Source organism: Manacus candei, unplaced genomic scaffold (genome assembly GCF_025592945.1).
Source record: "Manacus candei isolate 608988 ecotype Guabito, Panama unplaced genomic scaffold, ASM2559294v1 h1tg000017l, whole genome shotgun sequence".
Classification (NCBI taxonomy): Eukaryota; Metazoa; Chordata; class Aves; order Passeriformes; family Pipridae; genus Manacus; species Manacus candei.
Genome location: NW_026138065.1, coordinates 23757108 through 23779277, shown reverse-complemented (window position 1 = coordinate 23779277; position 22170 = coordinate 23757108). Strand labels below are relative to the sequence as shown.

The following is a 22170-nucleotide window of genomic DNA, read 5'->3' as shown; positions in this document are numbered from 1 at the left end:
TTTGTACTGCTTCTGTTTCCCCAGACAGTGTAAAACTTTATACCATGGTAACAAGTAAATCTACTTGCCTTCTGCATGCTTTGCCTGTCATGCACTGAGCATGCTTGGTTATTGCATTATCTGGGAAGATCATATTAGCTCTTCTAATGCTCTCAAATTATAAGGCAGTGAAATGCAGTGGATGTAAAGTCTACCTAATTGCATAATGTATTAAAAAAATTTATTTTGATAAGTATGGTTCCACTGGATTTTTTTTTTTAAATGGTTGTTCTTGGTATATCATTATAGATCAGAAAAAGTTGTTTACCCTTAGGTACATGAAATTTAACTGGAATCTGCTGAACAGGATTGACAGAATAATAACTCTGTGATTTATGAAAGACATCATTAGTAAGGTGTAATTAGCACTCATGCAATCTACTTGGGCATTCTTGAACTTGAAATTGAAAATGTCTTTAAAATGGACTTTTTTTTTGCTTCTTACTATGAATATATATGATGTGCTGCATTAATATATTATTAAATAATTAAAACGCTGACTTGGCAAGATGTCTTATGTAGAGCAAAATTACAAAACTGGGGAAAAACTCATTAATTTTATCTTTCTGTTTCTAGTGAATGTGTGAGTAGTGTACTGTGTATTCCACTGGCAAGTCAGAAGAGGTAAGGATTGACATGTATATGCATCACTCATCTCTTTACATTACACTTTTATGCCCGGATAGCTTAGAACAGCTTTTAACTTCCAGTCTGTCTTTGTGAAACAGGAGTTCCACAGGCCGCCCTGACTGGACCTGCATTGTGGTTGGCTTCACCTCTGGCTATGTTCGTTTTTACACTGAGGTATGTTCCTCAGCATGGCAGGCCACGAGCAAGATGGTGTCATAAACATCTGTGTGTTTTAAACTTTAGTTTCTGCAGGTAGTGCTTTTTGCCTTCCCTAAGGAAAAGGGGCAGAAACGTTCATGCTTATTATTCTTTCTCTCCTAGAGTGGAGTACTGCTTCTTGCACAGCTTTTGAATGAAGATCCTGTCCTACAGCTAAAGTGCAGAACCTATGAAATTCCCAGACATCCTGGTGTCACAGAACAGGTTTTGTCAGATTATTTCAAAAGCGAAGTGGCAGTGTTATGGGGTATGGAAGGGAGTCTTCTCTGTGAATCCTCTGTGTCCTTTACCAGTTTTTGATGGGATGGACAGTTCCTTAGAACAAGAGACTCTCGATTTCTTGTTCTATGAAGTATCCATGCCTGTATAGTTTGAGGATTCAGAATGTCTTTATTTTTTGGAGTCTTTTTCTCTGTAATAGCCTTGCAAAGGAATCCTTCATTCGTTTTCTGTTTATTCATCTGTGAGCACAAAGTACAATAATGCATTGATGGAGGGAGAAAATGTTACGTGACAGGTGCCAAGAGCTATGTGTACTCATTCATAAGAACTTAATTATTTCACAGAGAAGATGGCTGAAAATTAAAAAATATTTATAGGGCTAGGAACCTGCATGTCATTCTGAGTATTTCCTGCAGAGAAGGTTCTGCAGAGCTCAGGCTTTCCTAGTAAAGAGCGCGACTTTCTTTTGCCCTTGGCTGAATTGGCTTGCTTTATGCAGAAAATTAATGAAGTTACAGAAATTTCCAAGTTTACTTTGTACAAATGCTCATGTGACTTAGCGTGGCATTTTTGGGATCAGTTTTAAAATACAGAAGCATTAAGGAATTTGAGTCTTCAGTTTGTATCAGCAGATTAGCATCTACGTGCCCAAGTGGTAATTCAGTGGCTAGTCCACTTTCAGAATTTGGCTCTTGCATTCTAGAGGAACCTGTTTTTCTGTGGCCTTCACAAGCTGCTGTGACTTATGTGTTTACTTCCTAAGCTGTAAAATATATTAAGCAAACAAGTTACTAAAAGAAGATAAAAATATAAAACTATGTGCCTAAATAATTTTTTGGACAGTTTAATACTGACTTCCAGTAGTTTTGCCTTAGTCTGTTGCCTGTGGCTTGTTAGATATTAACTCTCTGGATGTAATCCTCATCTTTGTGTAGTTAATAGTATGAAATGCCAGAAAATAAACTGTTCCAGCAGTAACAGTGATCTGTTTTTTGTCTCTGTTCTCTTATTTTTTCCACAGAATGAAGAGCTAAGTATCTTGTACCCAGCAGCAATTGTGACAATTGATGGTTTTAGCCTCTTTCAGTCCCTCCGTGCGTGTCGCAATCAGGTAGCAAGAGGTACGTTTAAGGGGAGGTGTTTGTTTTTGACTCTGTGAATAGTACCTTATGGTATATGAAGTTTACTTAGGTTAAATATCAAATCAAGGTGGAATTTAGGTCTTCCTTGCTTGTCCATCTACTGTTGACACCTACTGCATACAGGAAAATTTTTTCCTTTACCAAAGAGCTGTCCGAGTAGTATTGACTGCCTTGTACATGCTCACCATAACACTGTACACTGTTTCTGGCTGGGATAGAGTTAATGTTCTTTTCAGTTGCTTGTATGGGGCTGAGTTTTGAATTTGTGATGAAAACAGCACTGATAGCATGCCAGTGTTTTAGCTATTGCGGAGTAGCACTTACACAGTGTCAAGGCTTTTTTTGTTTCTTACTACCCTGACAGTGGGGTTCACCAGAAACTGGGAGGGGACACAGCTGGGACAGCTGATCCCAACTGACCAAAGAGATATCCTGTACTATATGATGATATGTCAGATAATAAGAGCTGGGAGAAGAGAAGGAGAAAGGGAGAACCTTCAGGGCTATAGCATTTGACTTCCCAAGTAACTGTTATGTATGATGAAGCCCTGCTTTCCTGGAAATGACTAAATACCTGTTTGCTGATGGGAAGTAGTAAAGAAAATTAATTATTTTGCTTTATTTGCATGCTGTCCTTAGCTCACAAGTGTTCTCCCTTTGGCTCTTCTGACTCTCTTCCTCATCCCCATAGGAGGAGGTGAACAAGTGGCTGTGTGATGCTTAGCTGCCCACTGACATTAACCCACAGCAAACTGCTAAGGTGCTTCTTAGCATTCATGGTGCTGATTTCATTGTCAGTGGAATGCTCTTCTTCCCAGTAAGGACTTTAATGGAAGTGATAATGCTGTGATAATTTTAGTTAAGATCACTGCTCTTTGTGTTCATGTCTAAGAGCTTTGGATACTTGGTTTGATTGTGCAGACTTTGATCCTGTTCCTTTAGTACAGTCCCTGTTCGTACTCTAATTTGGAAACAGGGTCAGTTTTCAAGCATGAGAGGAGAACTATGTGACAGTACAGTGTGGTAGATGGCACAGGTACGGTGCTGTTACAATTCTGCATGATAAATCCTTACACAAGTGCTGTTGCTGAATTGTTCTCCTGAATTTCCTGATGGTTGTTCTCATTGAACTTCAGATTTGTGAGATTCTTGTTTCCCCTCCAGCAAGTCACATGAGCTGACAATCACAAGGGTGAGCATGGGTGGGAAACACAATGGATCAGCCAGTTTGACAGCTGTCCTGAACTGTTTGGGCAGCAACACCCTTAAACTAAGGCTTGAGTCTTGTCTAGAAGGGATGAGTGATAAAGAACTGAGAAACGTGGCTGTGGTGAAACAGCTCTTCTCTGAACCACGTGGGGATGGCCAGTAGGAATGGATTGCTCCCTTTTTCTTTCAGTTCAGGGCAAAATGGCATGAAACGAAGCTAGGTGATAGTAAATTGAAAATAAAAAGTAGGCATGTTTATGCAGTGTGAGGTAAATTGTGGCATTCTTTGCCTGAGGTTGATGTGGATGCTAAAGGTGCACTTGAGCTCAGAGGGAAACTGCCAAATTAGTGAAGAAAGCTGTGGAGGTTACTGAGTGCTTAGAGCTTGCTTCTTTTTGTCTTCAGAAGCTGTTTTAGAGGAAGCATCAAATATGTATCCTTATTCTAATATTCTTCCCTAGACATCCGGTTTTAGCCCTTCTCAGATCCTGATCTGCCCTGCTAAATTGTTCCCTGGGTCTATTTAATAATACATGTCCTTCTTAATGAAAAGGTAGTGCTTCCATGAAAATATGAGAGAAGACAAAACTCTTGAAAATCAGAAATTTAAAATGTGATATTCTCTGAATCATGCAACAAATGCAAAAGAAAACAGACTGTAATGAGAAATACCCACCCATCTACTTTAACAACCAAGACACACTCTGCTCTTTCAGTGAGAGATCACCATTTGCAGGGAAGCACTTACAGCTTGTTGCAATATCTGCAGCTGGAGTGCCGTGTCTTCCTTCATTCTTGATCATCAGTGCTTGTGGTAATAGGTATTTTGAAAATTTCAGTCATTCATTTAGTTTTACCACTGTTGTTACTGCTCACTGTTACACATCTAATGAATGTACTGACTTTGCAAGTACTTGGGCAGAGGAGTTTGCACTTAAACATGCCCAGACCACAGAAATAAATTATAGTTGCTTTTTAAAATTGTACAGAATATTATACCATAAATAACTCATGAAACAAAGCTCTCTGCAAGTATGAGATGTAGTTGTGATGGAATATCACATGGAGTTCTATTCAGTTATTTTTTAAAATATTTTAATTTCATGGAAGCAAATATTTCAAACGGCCACTTTCGCTCAGCAGGTGTTTAAATGTATGTTAATTTAAAACTAGGTTATTTTTTGACTTCAGTTTGCATCGGGGTTTTCCCCCTCTGTTATGCTATTCCTTTGTCTTTGACTCAGTAGAAATTTTTTTGTGTTTTGTCAACTTTTGTCAGCTGCAGCATCTGGCAATGAGAATGTTCAGCCTCCACCATTAGCTTATAAGAAATGGGGTTTGCAAGATGTGGATACGATTGTTGACCATGCTAGTATTGGTAAGCATTTCTGTTTGATTTCCAGTATTTAAATAAATGAAATTAATGCTTTCATACTGTTAAATTTGGGTTGAGAGTACTTAGTGGTACTGGTTGGATAGGAGTAAATAGTGAGAGAAGGCTGTCATAGTGAACAATCTCATTAACCATTATCAAAAATACATTTTACTTTCTTTTCTAGTCTGATTGAGCCTTCCCTCTCCACTTGAGAGGAGAAAGGATGTTACAGCTGTAACTGTCTTGTCCTTTTGTTGTTTGGTAAGAAGCAGCTGAGAGAAACTAGATCAGATGCATTTATTGCCATTTCTATGAGGTCAAAGAACCATCTGGCAGGCAGGTTAAAACTGGTAGGGGTCTTTGCTGAGTCTAGCAGACAAAGAAAATAAAATTTGAGATTGTTCCTTTCCAAAAAATTCAAATTGACTTTTAGGCTCTCAAAGACTTTTATCCCTCAGCCTAGATTCTTGTCAGAGAGGCAGATCTGAGGGACAGTAAGCTTCATTTCTCTTCCATGCTTTCTACAAAAGCAGGTAAGAGGTCAGAAGGCTGCTATCAAAACAGCTGAAGTGAATTTGGTACATGTATTTTTGCTGCTGAACTCTCCTGATTTTTTTGATTTTTTTTTTCCCCCCCTGAACAAATGAACTGTGCTTCATAATTAACCTAAGTACATTAGGTTATTTCTGATGTGTTCTTTGGAATTTCTGTGGTTAAAGCTGTTTCTCCACCCTTCCCCCTGAATGTTGGCTGGTCAGTCCAGAAGGCAGGAATGTATTTAGGCTTCTATAGCAATTGCATGCCTTTGTTCTGGAAGTATAAGACATTCACTTTAATGTTTTTGTTAGGCATCATGACACTGTGTCCTTTTGATCAAATGAAGACTGCCTCCAATATAGGAGGATATAATGCAACCATAAAAAACAGCCCACCTGCTATGTCTCAGTATGTTACTGTTGGAGCCAATCCTTTCACTGGTTTCTTTTTTGCCCTGGAGGTATGTACTACAAAGCTGACTTGCTGAAACTTTGAATAATTAATCCTTCTTTTTTCTGTGTGACTATTTCTGAAGTATTCTTGTGCTCATTTTATGCTGACATTTCCCCTTCTTGGTCTTCTAAAACTGGAATGATTTGGAGTGGATATGATAGTAATGTCTGCTAATGAGAATTTTTATTTTCTATCCTAAAATGAATGTGATAGTCAAGTAACTTAATTTTTAAAAAATTTTTACTTTATTGCCATTTAAGTGACTTAAATTTTTTTTGAAAAATTAAGTTGATATTGTGTAAACATGCATCTGAAGAATTTTTTGAGGTCTTTGACCTTTGATCGTGTAAACACATGGCCTGAGTATACTGTAGTGATTTCTTGTAGTAGAAAACTGAAATTTATGCTTAGCCTGTGGCACATTTACACCATCTTCTGTTGTATTGGAGGAAAAGGATGCCAGTGTAGCTGTGTCTTGTACATTCAGACCCCATGTGTGTGCTGTCCTTATCAGGATCGAAAGTTGATTGACCATGCTAGAATTGGAATTCAGATTTTTGTACTTGCTTTTCCAATATGTTTATGAAAAAACTGCTTATATTGATATTTGCAAGGATGCCAAAGCCATGCACCAGCTAACTCTCCATGATAAATCATACACAGGGTTTTTTTAACTTCTGTTGCAGACAAACATACTGAGCTACCAAGTGACTTGCAGGAGGATTTTGAAATGGTAAAGAGATGTCAGAATGGCTTTTCTGGGGGCAATGAATTAAAATTTTGCAGAGTCTTAAAGCTATGCTTTCTGAGTTGAAAGTCCATAGGAGACCTGAAAAACTATTCTGCAGTTGAGTTCAGTGTAAGAACTATTTCTTGGCTTTCTAAAGGCTTTGTTCCTTCATTTCAGGGTGGCTCGCAGCTGACTTTCTTGACTTTCTAAGCACTTCATTCCTTTCTTTCAGGGTAGCTCACAGCCACTGCTGTCTCATGTTGCCTTAGCAGTTGCAAGTAAACTGACTTCAGCATTGTTTAATGCTGCCAGGTAATAAAATAAATTACCTTTTTTTGCTTGTTTTAGTAATAGCTGCATAATAGTTTGAGGATTTTTAGGACCACTGGTGTAATTCTGCTTATGTGGTTTTCTGTTGCAAGTGGCTGGCTTGGTTGGAAGAGTAAACATGAAGAAGAACCTGTCCAAAAACAGAAACCAAAAGTGGAACCTGCAACCCCATTGGCAGTGAGGTAAGTTGGCTTTTTTCAGTCTCAGTTGCTTTAGATCTTGTATGTTTTTATGTATTTGAATGATTTTGAAAAGTGAATAATTGCTGAATATGTTTATTTTTCTTGACTTTAAGCAGTGATGATAGTTTGCAGGTCATTTGTTTTAAACTTTGTTTCATTTCAGTTTATTGTTCTGGACAAATAATTTCTCATATCTTTCACTTCCGATGCATGGACTCATTGCTACTGTACAAGATCAGTGTGCACAGTTTAATGACAGTATAAGTACACAAATATCACTCCTGAAGTTTATCACCAAAGTGCTTCAAAGAAGCCACATGAAATATTTGCTGATTATGATAGTTTAATGCCCCTCACAAAAACTAGCAGGTATCCTGTTTCCCTGTTGATTGTGGAGAGAGGAGAATGGGAACAACAGACTGTAACCTAATGTTGTCAAGAAAGTGATAAAAGACTAAATTAATTCCTGATGGTTCTCCCTTGTTTTTTTTAAGTATTCTCAAGACTGTTGAGCAATAAGAGAGGGCATATAGAATAACCCAGTGCTCTGAGATCCTTGCCTGACAGTGCATGACAAGACCATCACTTATCCTAGTTTCTGAACTTTGATTTTTCAGTAGGACTTAGACAGATCTGTCATATATCCTGGCAGGCAACACAAGAACTCTTTTTATAATTATCTCTTAATTTTACCCATACCTGATGTTACCTTAAAAAAAGAAATCTTAGTCCTTATAAGAAAATCTGTTAACTATTTCTGAAGAAAAAGAGGTATCTAGTGTTTTTGCTTGCTTATTGTTTTTATTTTTAGGTTTGGACTTCCAGATTCCCGTCGCCATGGTGAGAGAATATGTCTTTCCCCGTGTAACACTTTAGCAGCAGTGACAGATGAATTTGGAAGGGTTATTTTACTGGATGTTACAAGAGGACTCGCAGTTCGCATGTGGAAAGGTATGATGGTGTATATTAGTGTAGCAAATAATAGTCCTGAAAACACTGTGGCTTCTTATGTTCAGACTTTAAATGTCAAGAATTTTAATAGGTTGCATTATTACAAACCCAAGTCAGGTGTAATATAAAGTCTATGAGGGTATTATTGTAAATTCCTGAAATACTTATATGGCCTATAGTTAAAATCTGGTCTGTTTCTGTTTGTATTATATAGATTTTTCTTAATTTTTTATCTTCACAGACTGTTTCTCAAGAGAAAGGTTTTAACATAACAATTTTTTGAAAGAGCTTTGACTCTGTTGTCCGAGGTTCTTTATTTTGATAAGATCTAGTACCCTCTTTATTTCTGCTGAGAAAGTAAACATTTTGAAAAATGGGTAAGAAGGTATACAGCTTGTTAGATTGAGCAAGAAGGGAGTCCTTAATCTCTTCTAAATTGAGGGCTCTTTGAATGTTAAGCTCTCAAATTTTGATTATATCTAATGCCACTGCAATTTTTATTTCCTCTGTAGAATCACAATTTTGAAGATTTTTATGAGGTGAAAAATAAGTTTTAAGAACAGGTGGAAGATTTCTAGCTCTTTTCTCTCTCTTCCACATAACCAATTCAGAAGATTTTGTGGTCATGAACATAGTAGCTACTTTGGTGACATACTGGCAGTGTAATAGCTGGAGTAATCATGTTTCCCTTGTGCATTTTTCTCTTATATTTTGAAGCTTATTAGTTATAATCTATGCTTTCTGATATTTTCTGGTGTTTTTTCTTTGTTACTGAGAGCTTCTTGTTATCTAGGTAGTACTGTTAGAGTCCCAAGGTTTATTTGATAGTTGTATACATATTTAGAATTTGCCAGCCTTTCCCCAGTGAGGTTGTTGAGATGTGAAGTAGCTGCTTCTTTTCTAAACAAAACTGTCTGCTGATTTAAATGTTTTGGATCATACCTTTTGTCATGAATTGAGTTGTGAATACTTGTCAACCTTCTCAGTATAACATATCTTGTTATAAACTTGGTTTATACATTAGTATTTCTCTTGTGGTTTGGAGTCTTCAGTTCTACTTGCTAAACCATTACATGGTTCAGTGATGTCATTATAACATCTCTACCTTTTTTGTCTAGGATGATTTTATGTGGCAGAGAGAGAAGATGAGTATTTTTGTCTCTGTAAAAATGCATTTTAATGATGAAAACATATGAGTAAAAACTTTCCCTATTTAATAGGTTATGCAGTGTATAAATTGGTGTACACTAATGAACTTCTATCTTCTCTTACCAAGGATACAGAGATGCAGAAGTTGGTTGGATACAGACTGTAGAGGACCTTCAGGAGAGGGAAAGTGAGAAGATGGATTCTTCTCCTTTTGGAAATGCACAGGGTCCAAGCAGGGTAGCTCAGTTCCTTGTGATCTATGCTCCAAGGAGAGGCATTCTGGAAGTGTGGAGCACGCAGCAAGGGCCTCGAGTTGGAGCCTTCAATGTGGGCAAATATTGTAGGTAAGAAACAGGTGGTAGCAGGCTGTGCTGCAAGTGATATGGGGATATGGTAGAAGTGCCAGCGGTTCTGGCAGGCACCTTTTGTGCTGCCCACAGCATTTCTACTGAATGCAGCTTGGTGTTGTTTTATAGAAGGAAACTTTGACTTATTTTATCACTCTACAGTCTTTCCTTAAGAACATGTTTGGCCATTGCTAAACCTTAGCTTTATAAAACTTGTTGCCTTTTTATCTAGTGTATGAAAGGGGAAGGTTGATAATTTTGTTCTTCTCTTTAAAGGCTATTTTTTTTTCATTTCAGGTTGCTGTATCCTGGTTATAAAATAATGGGTCTAAACAATGTGACCAGTCAGGGATGGCAGCCCCAGACTTACCAGATATGCCTTGTTGATCCAGTCTCTGGAAGTGTGAAAACTGTCCATGTACCTTTCCATTTAGCACTGAGGTAAGGACTTTCTGAGCCCTATATAACTAAATTAATTTCATTATTGTTTTTGGAAACAGTATTTTATTTAGAGAGAGCAATTCTGTTTTTCGTTTTCAAGTTGAATAGTACTCTGTAATAGTCCAATTGATTTGTATATATTAACTTGATTTTCATTAATGTGATGTTACCTTAAAATAACATAAATAATTAAAAAAATACAAGTCTTTTGAATCATTCCCTTTAATTCTCTTCACTCATACAATTAAAATTCTTGTCCTTCAGTGATAAAAAGAGTGAGCGAGCAAAGGATATGCATCTGGTGAAGAAATTAAATGCTCTACTCAAAGCTAAAACCTCAGATCCAGGTAGGTTCTTTTGTGTAGTTTCTTAAGATTATATGTTATCAAATGCTGCTTGGGTTATCTGTCCTGTAAGTGTACAAACACAAGGGTGATTGTGGTGCATTCTGACAGGTGTATGTGCTGTGGGTTACAGGATTCAGGTAGCTTGGGGTTTTTGTTTTTGTTTTTTTTTTTTGGTTTTTTTTTGTTTTGTTTTTTTTGTTTGGTTTTTTTGTTTTGTTTTGTTTTAATAAACTACCAGATTAAATTTGTCTCATACCAGAATCCAGGATAAGCCTTGTGTGCCGTGTAAATCTTGTGCCACAATTAAACACTACTTTGGGTGCTTGCATAAAACATGGTGTATTTCCAATTCACTGTGCTTTGTCATCTAGTTCAGCATTTGAGTCTAGATATCCTTCTTCCTCTAAGTAATACATATTTCTTACAAAAGACAGACTTGGAGTAAGAGATGTCACTGAGCTGTTATTTTGTTTCATTTTCCCCAAGCTTGGCAACTTCTTCATCTTGATAGCATGAAGCCATGTGCATGTTAACTGTGGTGCAGGTTGACTTGGTCTTCATAAGGCATTTGAGAAAGATGAATTGAAGTTGTGATTATGTCTTTGTTTGCAGATTTAATTGAAGCTGAAGCAAAGGAATTAATACTTGATATCAAATACCCTGCTACAAAAAAACAGGTGAACATATAGAAGCCAGTATACTTTAATATTAGAAAAAATACTGCATTATCAGATTAGAGTGCTAAATCTTTTTAAATGGTTCCATTCATTTTTTCCCTAAAGCTACTTGAGGCAAATAATTGACATGTTTGAGGTTTTGTTGTTCTTTTCTGGGTTGTTTTTTTACAACATGTTGGCTGGAATTAATTTTGACTTATGATTTCCCCAAGGCATCTTCCATGATAAAAGTCAAAATAATAAAAAAAGGACAGACCTTTCTGTATTATGTGTGAAGGCAACATACAGATGAAAAACTATAGTCCAAGATATTGTTGACTTAATTTATACTTTTTTATGGTAAAATTAAGTAAATTTTTAATTCTGTTGAATGTCTGCTTAACAGGCTTTGGAAAGTATATTGACAAGTGAACGTGTGCCACTTTCATCTCTCACAAACATCACTCAGACATTAATGGATAATTTAAAAAAACAGGGTAGGTGGATATTTATTTTGCAAATATGGAGAGGCATTTGCACTTTTGTCTGCAGTGCTGTAAGACTACTGTAGAGCTGTTCTGTTCCACAGGGAGACCAGACTTGGTCTGCTTAGTTTTGCTGCTAGATATCACAGGCTGTTGCTTTCACGTGTCTTTTTTTTAATGCAGACTGCAAATAGCTTGCTAGGAAGTATGCTTTGCTATGCTTGCTGTGTGCCTAGTAACTTGTGATTATATTTAAAAACAAACAAACAACAACAACTGGGCTGGTCCAGTTAAAACTTCCTCCAGAAAAAAGCTTTCACAGGCTTTTGCCTGTGGATGTTTCAGTTTATTCTTTCTCCAAGGAAGGAAGTAAGGATTTGGTACATTGGATTTGTGAATTTTAATGTAGTGGAAGCACAAAATCCTTATCACTGAGAATCTGAGCTGTGATCAGATGCCTAGTATCTTTTTTTTTTTTTTTTTTGGTAAACTTTGCTGAAGTTTACAAAATACTATGTGTTTTGCTAGAGATTTCAGAGCCTGTGTCAGGAAATGGCATTGCCAATTCAAAATCTTGTTGCTAAAATTCTGCAAGATTGTTTCTTTGAAATTCTGCAGTTGGGTCTTTCTAAATTGGGTAAAACTTCTTTGTGCTTGAGGTGACCCTGTTTTGGAAACCCAACTGGGTATTGAGGATTAGAGTGGAGAAGCATGTGCCTGCCACTTCCTTTGCATGTGCTGGACCTTCTCAGCAATAGAAGCCTGCTGCTTTTTTTGTTGTTGTTGTTGTCACTGGATTCATATTGATTTGTTAGAGGATGAGTCTGCAACAACAGGAGTCAAGAAGTCCCTACCACTGTTGTGTGCAAGTACTGAATAAATCATTTGTCCCTTCTCCTGCCTGAGTGAGACTCACAATGTGTTTTTGTGGTTTCAAACCCTTAAAGAAATCTTTCCTTCATTTATATCCCTGGTAGGGTTTTTTACAGTTTTCTTGAAGAAGATAGAGGGAATTGAGAGCTTCATACATGCAGTTCTCTACCTAATTTTGGTTTGGCATTCTAAATTGCTAGCATTATCCATTTCTGTTAGAACTCTTAAATAACCCAGACTAAAAGGGAAACATGCCCTTTAACACTGAAGAGAGATTGACAGAGCTGTGTACTTCCTGTTTGTGTATTTTTCATCATTAAGCTCCTGTTGTCATACACAGCAGTATTTCCCAGCAGTCACAATAAAGAACAAACTTGACTGATGTTCCAACCTTCTAATTTCATAAGCAGATATCTCCACTTCTGTCTAGTAGGTGAAAGATAAAGCAAAGCAGGTGCTGGGCTCTGTGAATGCTGTGGTGTGAAGACAAGTTTAAGTGACTGTGTGACAAACTCTATACGTTCCTCTTTTGTTTGTAGGATTTTTAATAGCAGTGTGTCAAAAGTGTTTAAGGGTTCCTAGGGTGAAAATCATGTCTAGAAGCAGTGTCAGGTGAAAATGATATATTCAGAGGTATCTTTTGTATAGAAAGGTCCTTTTAGGATCTATCCAAAATGCTCTGTTAAATAAATAAGTTGGAACAGAGGTTTTGACATTGTGTTGGTGTTGGTGTCGTATATTCTGGTTGCTTTAATTCTTACTGGAATTTGAATGTCAATAGATAATGAAGTTTCTGAGTCAAAGACTGTCAAAATACAAAAACCTGAGATTTCATCTTGCTGAGATGAAATTTAATTCATGTCAGTAGGTACCTAAATTTCTTCTGATGCAAGAAATATGCTTACAGTGTTGGCAGAATGAATAAAAGACTATAGGTTGTTGTTCTTGGTAAAAGGAAATAGGAACTGTATTTCAATTTTTGACAATCTCTGGTTTGGCCTTAAACCAGGAAAAGACAGTAGATTTACCTTGGTTCAGTTCCACATTGTCAGCCTCTTTCAGTTTAAAAATGAGCCTGATATCTTTCTCCAATACCTCTTGCAAAAATAATTCTTGTTTTATACTGCTGTGAAGGGGATATAATCATTGCAAGCAGCAGTGCATCAAAAAATTACCCTGAGAGACAGAAATCCTCTGATTCTCAGTATGTTTCACTACTCCAGGCTATATATTCAAGTTCAAATGCAGTTTTGTTTCTCCTCAGAGCTGGAGTGTGTGGATGAAGGACTGCTGCAGTTCTGTGCAAACAAGTTAAAGCTGTTACATCTTTATGAACTAATCAGCAAACTAAATTCCCAAAGCGTACAGAAAGATACTTCACCTTCAGATAATGTAAGTAAATTGAAAATTCAGTTGTCTTATAAAATCAAGTGATGATTTAAGCATAAAATTATGTTTTCAAGGCCTCGGGTAAAATAAATAGGTAAGCAAGTTACCCATTTTTGTGGTCTGGAACTTTTAATGAAATAGTGGTTTATTATACCTTCCCTCCATCCTTGTAAAAATGTCTAGTAATTCATCTACCTACTGTTCTTAGGGAGTCACATGAAGTTGAGATAGAAATTAAAGTAGAACCAGGATCTCCTGTTTTCAGTCCTTTATCGAAAGTACATAGCATTTTCTTGGTTTTGGAGGGATATTCTGGGTCTAGTAGAAGTTAAAAATTTTGATATTTGTTTTTGTAGCAGCATAATTTGGCTTGCTTTTGATATAATTTGTAAAACTGCTTATACATTTATAAAAACCATATCGGTATTATATAGGCTTTTTTGCTTGATGGGCAATTGTTATACCATAAGCATGATCTAAAAATGGGAAATATATCTGCTCTAGTCCTTAAAAAGGAAGCTAGACAAGGTCTTCATTTGAGCTATGTGAATAACTGCTTTGGAGATTATTCAGTCATTTTGGACCTTTTGAAAGACTTTTTTAATGTTCAAGATGAAATATTTTGACTTCTGCCTTTTTTAGTTTTTACTATGTTTTGAAAACCATCCATTTGTATAAGTCTCGTGGTGTGGCATTTTTTTTGGCTTTTACTTTTAAGGACTTGGCTAAACTGCTTCGGCTTGAAGAAAAAGATTTTCATAGGCTCGAAACTTTACTGGAGAACTACAAGAAAGAAAATACTCAAACCACTGTACAGTTTTCTGATGAGAAGGATGACATACTGTCTGTGAAAATGTTCTTGGAATATTTGGAATATGAAAAGGATGTGATTAATGTGAAAAGTATGGAAGACGGAGAATATGTGGCTTTAGGTAAGAGGTGTTGAACTGTTTGCCAAATTACTCAGACTAATTATAATCTAAGATTCTATAAATATCTTAGCCTTAATTCGGGGGCCTTCAGCCTGTCTTGCCTTGAAGAAGTATGTAACAGTGCCTGTCACTTTGCCATGAAATCCAGAAACCTTTACTTCCCTTGGAGGGTACTGAGCAGTGTTGAACAGAGAACGATTGTGATTCACCGGGAGGAGAAGGGGAAGGTGGAGGAAGTCATTTCCCCGTGGATGGGCTCTTGGAGGAGAAAAGGTGTAATTGCGAAGAGCTTCCGCTGGATGGCTCCCGAGGGACAGAGATGCTGAGGACAAATACCATTGAGTGTCATGACCAGGGATCTCACTGTGTCGCTGTAACCTGAACCCAGCTCCCAGAAGTGACAAACAGCACAGCAGGGAACATGTACAGCAATTAATGTGTTGCATAAAAAGCAACTCTGAGAGCAAATACATCAGCATTGTGACCACTGACTATTAAACTAGTATAATGAATGCTTATAACAAATTTATTTTAACATGCTCTGGTCAGATCTGTCATCGTGTCAACCCTTTGTGCCCCATGTTGGGCATCAGAAAAGACTGTTGTGGTTTAACCTGGTGGGCAGGTGAACACCGCAGAGCTGCTTGTGCTCTCTCCCCCTTCCCCTTCACAGTAGGGCGAAGGAGAGAAGTGGGGAAAAATCCCAAGAAGCAAAATTTGTGGGTTAAGATAAAGACAGTTTAATAGGACAGAAAAGGAAGTGAAAGTAATAATAATGATGATCATAAAAGAATTATAGTATACAAAGCAAGTGATTCACAATGCTCACCACCTGCTGACTGATACCTAGGAGCCCCCAACCACCTTTCCCCCTGGTTTATGTACTTAAAATTATGTCATATGGTATGGAATATCCCTGTGGCCAGTTCAGCCAGCTGTCCTGGCTGTGTCTCCTCCCAGTTGTTTTGCTCCCCAGCCTGCTCACTGGAGGGGTGAGCAGTGGTGCCAGAAGCTGAAAAGTCCTTAAATTAGTGTAAATAATACCTAACAACAGCTAAACCATCAGTGTGTTAGCAACATTGTTCTCATCCTAAATCCAAAACACAGCACTGTATCAGCTACTAGGAAGAAAACCAACTCCATCCCAGCTGAAACCAGGGGATACAATAACCTTTGTTTTGTTATAAATCCTGCCACTGCAGGAGTCATGGAAAGTAGAACACTTGTGTCCTGTATAACGAACCTTCTTATCCACTAAGGGTAAACCATCAGGGTATCCTTGGATGTAACTTAGTCCTTTGTATTGCACTCAGTGTGATCTGATCAATAGATTATCTTTCACATAAGTGTGAGGGGAAAGACTGTGACTTTAGATGCCATTTATAATGTCAACTGATTTTTTGCTTCAGGCAGCTTTTTCTTCTGGAAGTGTTTGTGTGGGGAGAGTTCCATAGAGGAAATGTGTGATGCATTGGAATCAGCAGGTTTTACTCCACAAACCTTGTTGGTAAGATACTTATTGCATAATTTAAAACTTTGAATTAGTATTTTGAAAACAAAACATTGAAAAGAAAAATTCTGCATGTTGATTCTTGGAATAATGTTGTGTTCAGGCTGTGTTCAAATCCTCCCACATTCAGTTCTTTAGTTGCTCACATTTGTATTTCTCAGTTAAGAGATACCAAAAAAAAAAGAAAAGAAAATTCTCCAGTAGAAAATGTTGGAATGTCTAGAATATGCATTTAGAACTACAAGTGTTATAAAATTTTGCTGAACATTTCTTCTACAAAGAAGCAAAAATTATGAGAGTAGGTAATTTCAGGGACTAATTAATTTGTTAGAATTCCTTTTTGCAAGCAAATAAGGAAATTTAAAAGAAAAGTAAATTTTTCAGAATCATTAGTAGTGTTTAGACAATCATCTTTATCTTTCATCCACATGTAATTGTAGTTTTGTGCTACTTTATCTCCATCCACTACTTAATGATGGAAATGTTTATTTCAGTATTATTTGCCCATGTTAAGGTTTTCAGCTGTAACATTAAAAACTACTAATGTTTGCCAAGTTGAGCCTTTAAAAGAGAATGTTTTCTAGGATATCTTTCTAAATTAAAGCTAGAGATGGTATTGTTCAATTTCAAAATCTGTCACAGTGTGCCTTATGCAGTATATTTTTAACTTCCTGTGTTAATATAATGGTTCATGGATGTAACATTTATGCTCTGTAACACAAAATTTGTTTGAGAAAGTGTTTGCATTAGGTATATTACAATATTAGACTTTCATTCTATTGCTTTAATTCCGTATTCTCTCTTCTTACAGTCACTCCTTCTCAATTTATGGCTTTCTAAGGAAAAAGATATTCTAGACAAACCAGATTCTGTCAGTTGCCTTCACACTATGCTGTCACTTCTGAGCAAAATGAAAGGTGAGATGTGCATTTGGAATACTTAAATGCAACTGTTAATATTATTAGAAATCTACTACTCTGACTAGCCTGTATTATCAGTTAGGGTTTTTCTGCCTCACAAATTATGTACCAGAACTAAGTGCTGCATGTTTATGGACTAACTAAAAATACAGTAAAAATCTAAAGAGTGCTACAGTTAAAGGCCTGTTTCATGCCTTGTATTTTCACTCAACACTAAGTTGACACAACTTCTATTTGGCACCAGAAGGCAGCTGTCCAGCTCACTTTGCTCACATTTTTGGGATGTATAGTCCTGTCTCTACTTGGTGCTGACTGACTCTCAGATGTTCTTGAGACACTGTTATTCCAGCAGCATTTGTATATTAAACATCTCTGTAAATCGAGGAGTACTCTGTAAAGTCAGTTTGCCATTGTTGGGGGTAGGTTGTACATATAAATGAATATTGATTCTCCTACCTCACACAGAGCTGCTATGGGTAAGTCTGTGCCAGCTTCCCTTATATATACTTCACCATAGGGGCACCATTGTCAGTTTGACACTGAAAGCATGAATAAGCTGCTGCTGCTGTCTGAATAAATGAATGCTGCTGAATATGAGGCAGGCTGAAGAGAGACAGTTTGAATGCATGTAATGTGGTATCTTGAAATCACAAAAGAAACTGTCTGCATTGTGAAGTGTCTTTTTGTACTATTCCTTAGATCTAGTAAGCATACAGCAGGTTTGCTATCTAGTGATCTAGATCTACTGTCCGTTTCCTACAGATGAATTTTGGAGAATGAGTGATTCGCTTTCCATTTTCAATTGAAGTAGAATGTAGAAATTGTACAATGTAGAAATTTTGTGCTGCATATATAAAAAATGATAATGTAGAGTAATTGGAAACATGTAAAAAAATGATAATGTAGAATAATTGGAAATTGCTCCTAATACAAGCTGTATTAATTAGTACTGGTTTCAGGGTTGGTTGCTACTGTACTGGTTTTGACACCTAGTGATCCAAGTTGTTTCCTGCTCTCCCTTTCCCTTCAGTCGCTATAGATGAGTCATGGGACACTCAGTCGGTTTCCCCCTGGTGGCAGCAAATGCGCACGGCCTGTGTTCAGTCTGAAAATAACGCAGCTGCCTTGCTGTCTGCTCACGTTGGACACTCTGTAACTGCACAGATAATCGACAGTGTGACAGAGAAAAAGGTGAGTCGTCTGGGACCTGCTCCTTCTATTTTATTTAATATATCAGTTCCGTGCAAATTGTTGTCTTTGTAATAGAAGAACATCCTCAGCGTTCATTTGTTGCCATTCTAACATGGGCATAAGCATGCCATCCTGCAAGCCTGAAAATTTGCATTTGAACTTAAAGAATATTATGCTGAGGTGAATTAATGATATATTGAAATAATTGACAAAACATATTTAAATATGTGATGGAAACCGTACATTGAGTTTTTCTCGTGATAGCAAAGGATGCTGACAATCTTAAAGCCTACATAGCTTCCACATAAATTTAAGTGCACTGAACTTTGGGTGGTAAACCTGTTTTAACACGTTCATGTGATTTTTTTTTTTATGTGATTTTATTTTTTTAAGCATACTGTTTAATTTTTATAGGACTTATGTTACTATCCCTTCTTAAGGTGATGGGTGTTTGGTTTTCTTGGCAATAAATATCTTCACAAAGTTGTGATTAAGACTGTGAAACTGCACAGCGTTGCAATTCAAGATGGAAAATGTTAGTCCATTTCTAAACAGTAATGGGCATATGTGTGTTTTACTACAGATTATATGGGGCTTAGGTGATATGCAGTCTTGTAAATAGAACCTTGGTTTGGTTTGGAAGAGACCTTAAAGATCATTTGGTTTCAACTCTAAATGATGCTGTGGGCTAATGGACACTTTCCATTAGCCCAGGTTGCTGAGAGCCCCATCCAACCTGTCTTTGAACACCTGCAGGGATGGGACATCCACAGCTTCTCTGGGCAACCTGTGCCAGTGCCTCTACACCCTCACAGTAAAGAATTTTTAGTATGGTGGTAGGATGTGGAAATATAGGTGGATTATTCATACATGTAGCAAAGGTGTATAGAGTGAAAGATTTAAAAGGAAATATTTTTGAAGGGATTCTAAGCCACTTTTTGACTAAATAGAAAATTATAAAGGGAAGATAATCTTTTAGATTGTTTTATTCCCTTAGGCTTTTATTTAAGGATCTGTGCATCTTTTGAGAAGTGCGAGATGTTCACTTATCTTTGCATAGCAGTTAATGCATATTTTGAACTAAATTATTCTTTAAAAAGCAGTAAGCCTTGGGCTATAGGTTTCAGTTATAATTTTTTTGTAAACAAAACTGTGCTGCTTTAAGTGAACAGACCTAAATCAGTTCATATGTTCTGTTAGTTTTCCCAAATAGTTGTAGGTTCAGACACGGAATCCTGGGAAGCACTTTCCCTTGATACTGAATATTGGAAGCTTCTGCTGAAACAGTTAGAGGATTGTCTGATACTTCAAACACTACTGCACAGCAAAGTGACCAAAAGGACAAAGAGAGTTTCATCACTCCAGACTGAGCCTTTGGGCAGGCTGTCTGTAAAGAAATTGCTTGAAGCTGGAAAAGGTACATTTTTTTCTCTTGGAGACATTGTTAATTGTCTTTCTAATACACTTCTGAGCCATCCTTACCTGTGTAATGATGTACACTGCACTGGAAATTGTTCTACTGGCTCCCATTCTTAATTAAAAAAACAATGCACATGATGTAGAATAGTACTTTAAAGTTGTAAAAATGTATAACTTTAAAGTTCTTAAAATGGTGGAGTTATCCTTATGTAATTAAAGGTAGTAGTTAAAATTCCTGTGTTTTTTCTTGTCCTTAGATTCTGAATCATAATCTGCAATACATTGGCTATACCTCATACTTTTTTTTTTCTTCTTTTTTTAATATCTTAGGAGGTATTGCTGACACTGTAGCAAAGTGGGTTTTTAAGCAAGGCTTCAGTCCTCTTGTACTGAATTTGGCTCAATACAAAACCAATACAGATAGTACTGAAGAATCTGTAGAAATGCATAATAACCTTTTTCTTGAGGAACCAGAAGCAGATGCAGGCTTGGAAACAATCCTAGGTAAGAAAAATAGCATGATTTTTTCAAATTATAAATTTCTGCCAGAGGTGTTTTAGTTGCTGCTTTGTAGCAGAAATTACAGGGGAAAGAAGTCTCTCTTCTAACTTCAGATTTTCTTCTTCTAGAGCTGCTGCAAGTTGCATATCAGCAATTTCCTTGTAGTCTTGAAGTGGATGTACTCCATGCACATTGCTCTTGGGAATATGTAGTGCAGTGGAATAAGGACCCAGAGGTAAGAGAAATTCATTTGCACAGAGTAATGAGTTCATAAAAACATGAATTGCATGAACTGACTTTGAAAGCAGTTACTAGTTATGATTTTTCTGTTGTAAGTGGTAAGCAGAAACTGAATTGAGAATATGAATGTAGGTCCTGAGGCTGAATGGCACCTCACAATGCCAGGACTATCAGACTCTCAAAAGTGGAAGTGTGGAAACTGGGTAAAAGAAAGTAAGCAGCTTGAAAAAGGATTTTGACAGTATTTTGTGCAAGTGTGGAACAGTTTAGGTACTGTAAAATAGTGGTGAACTTTTTCTCCATTCTAGATATGCTGAAAGAGATCACAGAATACTAAATTTTTTAGACTAGAATCCATTCTATTTAAGGAGAGGGATTTCTTGAATGTTCTTGGATTCCCTGGCCACTGCTGGGAATTGTCAGAAAAGATAAAAATTTTCTCCTTTTCTGTTCCTGTCCTATAGTTTCTCTAATGGAAAACGTTGTCCTAAGTTCAGATGATATTAAAACTGAAATCAGCACTCCTTAGATCTGTGCAACATAACTTGCTGTACAATAGAACTTACTCCATCATAACAAAATCGAGAAAATTTAATCTATCAAAAGGGAATTTTGTATTTGAAAAATGACTGTAGTCACTGGAAGTGCCTTTCAGCAAAGAGTGTGTTAGCAGTACATATATTAAAAAAAAACCCCAACCAAAAAAATCCCTAAAATTACAATACTGAAACAAACTTTGCCATGTGCACGTGGTGTTTGTCAGATTACGGGTAGAGAAAGTTGCAATATCAGTAAAAGTTACAAGTTTTATAACTCTCAAAATAGTAGCTGTAGGATAATCTACCTGGACCCTTTAAGAATTAATAATTTACATTTCAAACAAGTTTTGAATAATGTAATGACTTGTTCTTTTACCTTTTTTTTTTTTACATAAGGAAGCATGTTTTCTCACAAGGTCTATAGATCATCTAAGATGCATCATTAATGCTCACGTTCAGCATGGTAAGTACAAAATTATTATTAATAATTAATTAACCTTTGTTGAAATTGTAAAATGAAGGAATGGATGTTTGTTGACTAGAGTAAATATATGCAGTACATAGTAGTGATGGCCATTTTGTCTTAAAAAAAAAACAAAGCACCCCAAAACTTTCTGCTGGCATTCAAGCTTTTGTTTTTCACAATGAGTTTCCATCAGAACTGTGAAAATAAGTTGGTTAGATAAAGTCAATATGTTTAACTAAAAACATTTTAAAATAAAATTGCTTTGAAATGATTTGTTATTTGTATTTAAATAGTGAAACATGTCAATTGCAGTAATTATTTTTCATATATTTTTTTATACCCTGTTTTAATGAATGTGATGACCATTTTCTTTTTTTGTAGACTATTTGTGTATGCAAATGAGGTGCACTCTTTCTGTGTACCTACAGTGTTTAACCCAGTCTGCATAATACAATATTTTTAACCAATGATTCGTTGCACTTGTGACTGTATTTGATCACCAAGGGAGCCTCCTCCTGAGAAATCTAAATTCTAAGTATAAAGCATTGAGGATAACTCACAAATCCTTCTTGTTTCATTCACCATCTTGTAAGATCCCTTTTCTATTCATGTGGAGTTTAGAACTGTGTGATTGTTCCAGGTATCGCTCTGATGATGTGGAATACATTCATAGTAAAAAGGCTTTCTTCAGCTACATATCTCATGGACAAGGTGAGTGCAGTATTGGGACTGTTTCTGAGGCTGTG

General features: G+C 36.6%; 1 protein-coding gene across 3 annotated transcripts in view; it reads left to right on the top strand.

The window, feature by feature from the left end:
* RAB3GAP2 (RAB3 GTPase activating non-catalytic protein subunit 2) overlaps nucleotides 1–22170 on the top strand; it is a 45968-nt gene that overhangs the window by 16253 nt on the left and 7545 nt on the right. The window contains exons 5-28 of one of the 3 annotated variants that reach the window (XM_051782938.1): nucleotides 616–663; nucleotides 768–843; nucleotides 991–1092; nucleotides 2132–2231; nucleotides 4747–4839; nucleotides 5685–5833; nucleotides 6789–6868; nucleotides 6979–7068; nucleotides 7880–8019; nucleotides 9296–9512; nucleotides 9813–9956; nucleotides 10221–10303; nucleotides 10916–10980; nucleotides 11366–11456; nucleotides 13582–13709; nucleotides 14425–14638; nucleotides 16048–16145; nucleotides 16960–17065; nucleotides 18099–18259; nucleotides 19460–19676; nucleotides 20009–20182; nucleotides 20308–20414; nucleotides 21355–21421; nucleotides 22065–22135. In XM_051782938.1, coding sequence (XP_051638898.1) covers nucleotides 616–663; nucleotides 768–843; nucleotides 991–1092; nucleotides 2132–2231; nucleotides 4747–4839; nucleotides 5685–5833; nucleotides 6789–6868; nucleotides 6979–7068; nucleotides 7880–8019; nucleotides 9296–9512; nucleotides 9813–9956; nucleotides 10221–10303; nucleotides 10916–10980; nucleotides 11366–11456; nucleotides 13582–13709; nucleotides 14425–14638; nucleotides 16048–16145; nucleotides 16960–17065; nucleotides 18099–18259; nucleotides 19460–19676; nucleotides 20009–20182; nucleotides 20308–20414; nucleotides 21355–21421; nucleotides 22065–22135 — 2821 coding nt within the window. Of the gene's footprint in view, nucleotides 1–615; nucleotides 664–767; nucleotides 844–990; nucleotides 1136–2131; nucleotides 2232–4740; nucleotides 4840–5684; nucleotides 5834–6788; nucleotides 6869–6978; nucleotides 7069–7879; nucleotides 8020–9295; nucleotides 9513–9812; nucleotides 9957–10220; nucleotides 10304–10915; nucleotides 10981–11365; nucleotides 11457–13581; nucleotides 13710–14424; nucleotides 14639–16047; nucleotides 16146–16959; nucleotides 17066–18098; nucleotides 18260–19459; nucleotides 19677–20008; nucleotides 20183–20307; nucleotides 20415–21354; nucleotides 21422–22064; nucleotides 22136–22170 lie in introns of those variants that run through there. The other 2 variants (XM_051782937.1, XM_051782939.1) reach the window with 2 other exon arrangements.